The sequence below is a fragment of the Triticum urartu genome, unplaced genomic scaffold (genome assembly GCF_003073215.2).
Source record: "Triticum urartu cultivar G1812 unplaced genomic scaffold, Tu2.1 TuUngrouped_contig_5979, whole genome shotgun sequence".
Taxonomy (NCBI): domain Eukaryota; kingdom Viridiplantae; phylum Streptophyta; class Magnoliopsida; order Poales; family Poaceae; genus Triticum; species Triticum urartu.
In genome coordinates, this window is record NW_024116699.1 from 1 (window position 1) to 8,898 (window position 8,898).

At 41.7% G+C, this 8,898-nt stretch overlaps 2 protein-coding genes across 2 annotated transcripts; one reads left to right on the plus strand and one right to left on the minus strand.

The window, feature by feature from the left end:
* Positions 1-48: 48 nt before the first annotated feature.
* LOC125529964 (probable tetraacyldisaccharide 4'-kinase, mitochondrial) lies at positions 49-5,588 on the plus strand (the record flags this gene model as incomplete). Its single annotated transcript, XM_048694386.1, is given in 7 exon segments — positions 49-295; positions 525-752; positions 950-1,099; positions 1,494-1,703; positions 4,628-4,687; positions 5,007-5,087; positions 5,183-5,588. Coding segments are annotated over 7 exon segments (1,138 nt in total), but the record flags the coding sequence as incomplete, so codon positions are not given.
* A 2,493-nt stretch (positions 5,589-8,081) lies between these two features.
* Positions 8,082-8,886, minus strand: LOC125529963 (the record flags this gene model as incomplete). Its single annotated transcript, XM_048694385.1, has 1 exon — positions 8,082-8,886. A coding segment is annotated over one exon (558 nt), but the record flags the coding sequence as incomplete, so codon positions are not given.
* Between the last annotated feature and the right edge of the window lie 12 nt (positions 8,887-8,898).

Sequence of the window (8,898 nt, forward strand, 5' to 3'; positions counted from 1 at the left end):
CGCGGACACGCGCCGCCCCCCCCTGCCCCCCCCCCCCCCCCCCCCGGCCGCCGCCGTTCCTAACCTCCCTTTCCTCCACCGCGCACTCCTCCTCCCTCTCCTCTCCGCCGCCTCCGCCCTCCTACGCCTCCCCGTCATCCTCTCCTCCTCTCCGCTACGCTCGCGACGGACCCTACCGGTCCCCGTCATCAGCGTAGGAAACCTCACCTGGGGCGGCAACGGAAAGACACCCATGGTCGACTTCCTGGCCCGCAGGTTTCACAGTATGGGCATCTCGCCACTCATCCTAACAAGGGTAAACTCGTCCTCCTAATGCTGCTTGCTTGCTTGTACTTCTTCACATTTTGTATTGTTTCTCATTCAATCATTTAGTTACGCAGACAAAATTTTCAGTAAAAATGGGGTCTCTTCATCAGTCCTAAACTAACGTTTAGCCACTGTCACCTAGTTCATTTCCAATACTTCATTTATATTTCTCGTGATGCTACCTTTGAACAAATCAGTCATAAAATTCGATGCTGTAGGGTTATGCGGGTGGCGATGAATCTAAGATGCTCCGGAGGCGCCTTGCTGATACTTCCACCAAGATTGGTGTTGGCGCAAACCGGGCTGCCGTGGGTTCTTCCATGTTGCAAAAGTATGGCCATGTCGATCCTTGTGATGCCTTCCGCCGGGAGAAGTTAGGGTGCAACCGGGTGGCAAGCGGTAAAAGTGCGAAAATTGGAGTCGCTATACTCGATGACGGAATGCAGGTATCAAGTATTTGTTTTTCTTTTCTTGTATAGACAACTTATATGGATCAATCCATCAGTACCATGGAATCTTACTTGGAAAATAGCTAAACAGTGGCATCTTTTAAACTAATAATGGTCAAGCATAGCTGTTCCTTCAGGAAACACATGTTCTCATGTATGTATTCTCGGTTCTGTCTGTCGTTTCTTGTAGGCAGCACCGGAGCCTGCTTCGAGATGTGGAGATTGTGATGGTCAATGGGTTGACACCTTGGGGAAATACTCATTTCATTCCACGAGGACCCATGAGGGAACCGTTGAGCGCACTTACTCGAGCTGATATAGTGGTTATTCATCATGCGGATCTGGTAAACGATAGTCTCAGTAACTCAGACTTTCTTGTAACTTATTTGTGTTTCCTGTTTGAGTATTAAATGTTTAGTGGCTGATATTGTTCTTGACATGAAGCACTGAAAGTGTGATGTTGAAGTAAGCCAGCACAAATTTAAGCTGTCACATAAAAATGTATTTATAGCGACCATGTAATTCTAAGTATTTAGAATTTACAATTTAGAATTAAAATAATCCAAGGTGCTTTCTTACTTTCCCTCATTGTTAACTGAAATTGCATCCGGAAAAGGTGGGGCTTAACCATTAGTGAATTCCGCACTGCAAGAATGAGAGATGTTGGTATCTCTTTTACCTCAAGCACATGAATAATCTCATAGGTTGTTCTCTGAACTACCATTTGCTATTACACAGGCTTGTGAAGCGCAGCTGGAAACAATTGCACGTACAGTCCAGGATAGTGGCACAACATGTTCAGTGTTCTTTAGTAAATTGGCCCCATCACATATTTTCGAGGTTCATCAACCATTACAGAAACTATCTCTTAATGTGTTGGGTGGCATGATTGTGCTATGTGTTTCTGCGATTGGCTGCCCAGATGCTTTCATACATACAGTCAGAGAGGTACTTTTTTCCCTCACACTTCCTTTGTCTAGACCCTTTTAGCTTGGTGTGTCTTATCTTGAAATGGAATGCTGCCTGTTGTAATCCTACTCTTTTTGAGAAGACAGTGTAAGTGTTTATAGAGGTTCATTGCCACTATGTTTTGCTGCTTGTATATCATCAGACTTAATTAATGTTTCCTAGGTGTATCACACCAACTCAAAACTGGAATTTACAGATAACTTTATTAAGTTTCATGTAAAGCCTTAAGATGTTCCTGTATGTTTTCCTTCATTCATGCTTAGCTGCCTACCTCACACTGTATCATAAGACTAAGGTGGTCAGCCAAACAAACAATACATAGTCAAGTCACCCCACATCTGTAGTCGATATATTTTAAAAAAATCTGACAAAACGCAAAGCTTGCGTCTCGATGCATTGATAGAAAGAAAGTATATACAAGCCTGGAAATATGCTAAACAACCGACCACTCAAGACCTAGACAGGACCATGACCAAAGGTTGTTAGACACACGTTACAACCAACGCCACCAAACTACCTCTGGCCTACATGCCCACTAGTCGGCCACACAAGCACACAGAATGCCGTAACCCACCAGGACCCCGAGATGAGATGAGAAGAGAGAGTGGGTCGTCGGACGGGAATATGGCTCGGCAAAAGATGCCAATTACATACAGCAGGGTGTCGTCGGACGGGAACCAAGACACGTGCACAACAGATCAACCCTCGCGCGACCAGCCACAAGGGACCAATTGGACCCAACCAGGGCTGGTCCTGAGATTTCAGGGGGCTGGGGCGAATCTAGAATGCGGGGCCCTTAGTATAAACGTCTAAATTACAATCAACGCATGTAGATAAAATTTTTGACCCCAAAAAATAAGTGCATCCAAAATCACAAGCATATCAAATAATGTATACATATTACCTTCAATTTTTCTACATTCTGAGATGCAAAATCACTAATGATAGTAATCTACAACAACAACAACAACAACAACAACAACAAAGCCTTTAGTCCCAAACAAGTTGGGGTAGGCTAGAGGTGAAACCCAAGAGATCTCGCAACCAACTCATGGCTCTGGCACGTGGATTGCAAGCTTCCACGCACCCCTGTCCATAGCTAGCTCTTTGATTACTAATGATAGTAATCTCATCCAACAATTTCTTCTCAATGCATACAGTTGCCAAGCCATTTAACCTCCCTTGTGACATTGCAGATCTCAGGTATTATTTAAACACTTTCAACTTTGAGAAGCTTCTTTCAGCTGATGCCCACAGTCATTGTAAGTAAAATCTAATAGGTAATAAAAATATTAGGATGACAATCTGCTTCTCTGGCAAACTCAAAAATCTCCATAGCAGGCATTGGTCTATTGGGCAAAGTCAATTGCATAACCACTTAACTCATAACCACTTGCAAGCTTACTGCAACTTTCTTTTAGTTCATAACGGTCCAATAACTTAAAGGCCGTTGAACTCATTAAAAATCCAAATATATTTTTGAATCATTGGAGTTCTTCAAATATGCTTTTCAGTGAATTGGTTGCCACATCAACCATAACAAAACAAGAAAAAAAAAACTTCAAAAGCCTTCTGAGCTTGCAAGATTGCTTCATCGCAGTCAGTTTAATCAAATTGCCTCTTCCTAGGTGCACGGCGTTTTACTAGAAATGATGACTCTACACCCGTTTTAGATGCGATTTCTTTGGCAATGATCACACCAGAAGCAAACCCTTCATTTCTGTAAGTGCCAAAGTAATTCCTCATACCTTCTATTTGTGTTAAGGCAGACTCAATGCACATGGATAGTGATTGCAACTTCCTGCTCACTATAGCTACAACAAATAGAATATCATTCCAAATGACCCTAGCCTTGGGTTTGGTACCACTATCTTCACTTAACTCAAGCAAAGCTCCAAAGAAATCACATCTAAATGGGCGTAGAGCTATAATTTCCAGTAAAACATCGTGCTCCTAGGAAGTGGCAATTTGATGAAAGTGACTGCAATGAAGCAATCTTGCAAGCCGACATGGCTTTTGAAGCTAAATATTGTTTGGTTATGGTTGATGTGGCAACCAATTCATTGAATAACAGATTTAAAGAACTCCAATCATTCAAAAAGTATATTTGGATTTTTAATGAATTCAATGGCCTCGAAGTTAGTGGACTGTTATGAACTAAAAGACAATTGCGCTAAATTTGCAAGTTATTTCTCTTCAGATGATTCATCTAATGTTGGGTTAAAGGATCTAATTTTTGAGTTAAGTGTTATGCACTTGACTTTGTTCAATAGACCAATGTCTGCGATGTGGATTTTTGAGTTTGTCAGAGAAGCAGATTGTTATCCTAATATTTCTATTGCCTATTGGATTTTATTTACTATGACTGACTGTAGCATCAGCTGAAAGAAGCTTTTGAAAGTTGAAATTGTTGAAAAACTACCTGAGATCTGCAATGTTAAATGGCTTGGTAACTTAATGCACTGAGAAGAAATTATTAGATGAGATTGATATTGATACTATATTAGTTGCATCTTGGAATTTTAGAAGAAAATTTCGAGTTAATATGTGTAAATTTCTTTGTATGATTTTGGATGCACCTATTTTTTGGGGGTAAAAAATCATGTCTACTAAGGGCCCCGGATTGTAGTTTCCCCCGGGCCCCTGAAATCTCAGGACCGGCTCTGAGCGCGTACTGCAGCAAGACGCGCCCTCCGGTGATGCGAGGGGAGGGGGCGAGAAAGGTGGTGGTGGTGTGGACTGTGGAGGCGCTAGGGTTCCAACTTGCCTGATGTATTTCAATCGTTTTCTCTGACTAATCTTTGATGCTTTTACTATAATGGAATCACACCCATACTGTAATAGTGTGCTATCCTGCTACTAGGAAATCATGCAAATAATCCTTTACTTATTGGTTGCTGTAGATTGGTCCACTTAATGTTGATAGGTTGGATTTCAGTGATCATCATTTCTTCAATGATTATGTAAGTGTCTGCTATCTCTCTTCATGTTCTTTCCATGGTCGTTGCTAGTTAGGAGCTCCACATCAGCAAATCAAATCAAGTTACATGTACTTCCAGAATGACATACGCATGTCCAGCTGTACATGTTACCTGGCTTGGCAATGGGACTGTAATATGTACCATTTCTGAAAGTGAAGCAAGAAATTGCTCCCATTTTTGGCTGAAACAATAGTCTAGCTGTTGCAATACTGCATTTGTAATATATATTTTCTTAATACTAGCTTCTCTTTGTCATTCACTGCATGGTGATTGATTTTCTCTCCTTGTTTACCTACTATAGGACCTAGAATTAATCCAAGAAAGAGTGAGGCAGCTTGTGGATCAACATAACAAAGAGACCGTAGTCTTAGTTACTGAGAAGGTATTTTGCCATCTTAGAATTCCCTGCGTACAATTTTCCCGGATAATCCATTTGACTGCTTATTCCATGTGTTCTTCTCCCTATTTCTCTGTCAGGATTACGACCGTGATCCAGATGTCCTTAGAATGTTGGGCGTGAAGGTTTGGGTTCTGTCTTCTTCTTTGCAAATTATGGCCCTCAAGGAACAAGGAGAAGATGAATTGCTGAGGAAATTAAAAGACATTATCACAGCAACTAGGCATGTGGTCCAGCCATGAGTTGCTGATGGATCTGGTTATATTCGGCTGGGCATATCTTGAAGCAAAAACAGTTTTCCATTGGTCCTGTTAATTCCGTATAATGTTATATCAGATTTATCTGGTTAATTCAAATCCTGTTTTGGCGTTTTGGAACATGCAGTATTTTAGTTTTTTTTTCCAACTGGGTCAGTGGTCTGAGCCTCCAGTTAACTTGAACTGGATCTAACAAGATAATGAGGAGGGGATTCCCGTCTATTGCTCATGTGATGCTTTTGGTTTCAGTTTCTTTTGGAAAAAGTTGTTAGGTAAATATATCCATCAATACTCTGATATATTACAATGCTCACTTAGTCCTGTTGACATTCTGGTTATTACAATGCTCCTATTCTAACCTACACAATACTACAGTACATTCCAAGGTACTACGTGCACCTACTAATTACTAGTCATCTGTTGGTAAGAATTTCTATGACGTGCATTGCATTATGTGCTAGTAGAGCTGCAGAGCGGACAAATGAGGCATATCCTTGCGTGTTTTATCACTGGAGAGATGGGTGCATTTCTCCCCTCAATGCTTTGGGATATCTGAATAAAAAGTTCAGACTACTTCTATTTCTTCGTTGCACTTTTATTTTTTTGGTTTCCAATCCAAATAAACTTTCAAGTGTCTGTCAAGTCTTCCAGTTAGCATAAATTTCGCACAGCACAGTTTATTCCAGGGAAGTGTAGGTATATATACTGCGTGTCACTTTGGAAGATATTTTTTTAAATCGTGGGCTTCTTGACCATGTAATGTATACTTGTATAGCACTTATATACTCAAATTACCCAGCTCACCAGTCATGGAATTGTAAGGCAAGGACAGAAGCATCCTGGTTACTTACACTAGGAATTTTAAATTAAGAGAACAAAAGGAGTGCCTGTCTCCTAAAGTCAAATAAATGTGGGCATGTAGCATTGTGCATGGATTAGCGGTACTTGGTTAATTAGCTACCCATGTATTAGGTCTTTACCTAACTAATAATGAAAGAGGAGAGGAAGGACACTGCACATGTACTAGACATAAAAGACGACACTGTTCTGCTGGCAGGAGAGCTAGCTAGAGACGTGTGGCCGGCTGGCTGTATCAGTATGTACTGCATAACTTAGTTCATAAATATTGAAGTTCATTGGTACTGCTTTACTGTAGAATTGTACATGTAGGTGCAGATTCATAGCAGTACATGTAGGCACGTGCATATACTAATTACCACCTCTTGGTAGGAAATTATTTGATGTGCATAGCATCATCTGTATACTCAATTATAGCTAACTACGTATTACACAAGGATTCAGATTAACCGAACAAAACGAATGCTTCTCTTCTAATGGTGGCAGCTAGAGGTGTGCATGTAGCATTATGCATTGACTGATTAGCAGCAATTGGTTAATTAGCTCCCCATTCACTAGGGTAGGGTTTTACCTAACCAATAATGAAACAAGGAAGGAATGACACTGCACATGCACACATAAAACAATGCTCTGCTGGGCGGGGAGCTAGCAGCTAGACGCTGTAAGTATGTGAACATGTGCAGATAGAAGTATATCTGTACTGCTGCACTGTAGAATTGTACATATGGGTACTCAGCGCTAGCAGGTTACAAATTCACAGCAGGACGTGCATGCTTGAATTATTCCATCGGCCTTGCATATGCTGATTTGCATGTGCTGCTTCTTATTATAGTTCCTGTACATGCTACCTCCGGGCCGGAATATGTGTCAGCAGTGGCATATATTGCGAGTGGGTGTAGTATTAGTATATCTGCATGTCAGCATCTACACCGCCCGCTTGGTCTTTGCTTTAACATGTGCACTTCACCACTTATGCTTTAATTTTTACCCATAGGTGCATTTCCTCATTTCACACCATTATTCCTTACATGCAAGCACTGCATATATTTGTCATGGAATAATAATTATTATCATGTGCTAATTGGCCTAGTAGTAAATAATCACTTCTTGTTTATCAACCTGATCTTGATATGATAGTATAATATATGAGAGACATATTCTCTCTCTTTTCTGCAATGCTTGTACCCTACATATATAGGAGTGTGTGTACAAGACAAGATTAGATCATCACTTTGCCCTATCTACTGTCTGCTTGTGACCTGACTTGAAAGAAGAAGCAACCTTGTTCATGGTTGACGAGGAAAACTCCAATGCATGGCAGACTATAGGCGAGGCATCACGAGGCAAACATGAAATGAATATTAGAGATTTGGTTCTAGCGCTGTGGAATATGATTCACATAGATTAGCTAATAAGATCTTAATTTATGAACTATACATGGTAGATTGGTAGTGAAATATATAGCTATATATGTCCTCTTTCGCAAACAAGGCTATTTATTGCCTATATCGTTTGAAGATTTTTTTTTTGAAAAATAATTTGTTGAAGAAACGTTAACAGATAATTAGTTTGGAACAACGATATTGATGTTTTGTCAATGAATTTGAGTTTCTGCTTCACATTTTGTACACAAAAATCTCAACAGCTCTTTGTTTCCTGATCAAACATCATGCACTATTTACGACTATGAATGATCCATGGAAGCACAAACTTCTCCAAGAAATCAACATTGAGAATTGACAAAATCACATGTATTGATAAGACTGCCCAATTAAGCAAATCACCTGAGATATCAAACATGGGAATCATAGAAGAAACTCTCCAAGTAATCCGAGCATAATCAAATTAAACACTTGATAGGAGGTACAAATTGTAACATGATTTGATTTGAGCTTTTGCAGAGTTCAATCGACATACATATATACACACATATGTAGAGAAACAAGCTTTTGGATTCGGATAAATTGACTAAGGGCAATCAAGAAGAATTAAGCACAAACGAAATAGAGACCGAGGGGAAAAAGAAGAACTGAAGCATGAACACTCACGCACACGATCGAGTTGGAAGTGCAAAATTAGAAGATTAAATCATGCAACTTTGGGAGCAGCAGCTAGCTAGTCCCAAGCCTAAGCTCTAGATCCACTTCTTGCCGGCCTACTCCAAGAAGGAGAGGGCTAGGGCTTGGGGCTGCTTTGGGTACCTTTGTATCACCGTCGTCAGCTCCTTGCATTCCCTCTCTTTCACTTGATGCTGGTGACCACCGCAGGAAGAACGGTAGCGCCACCGCTGGAGGCTGATCGACGACACGCCTGCGCTTCCTCCTTTCCCCCTCATCGCCGCTTTCCGAGGCTTCCTCAGCAGGCATGGAGATGAACACCTTGTTCCTGCTCTCTTTGATGATGCTGGATATATAGGAAGGAGAGGTAGTAGAGGGGCCTATCATGCTGGCCTGCTGATCCTGTGGAGATTTAGGGCGCACTGCCGCCCTATACTGCATCCCTGGCTGAAGGTGCTCATGATGATCATGAGGGCTTGTCGGCTGGGGCTGTGCTTGATGGTCTGGCGGGGAGACGCACTGCCGGAGACGAGCTCGGTCGCGGCGGTGCACGTTCATGTGTCCGCCGAGCGCCTGCGCCGACCGGAACTCTCGGCGGGAGAAGGGGCCGGGGGGGGGGGGGGG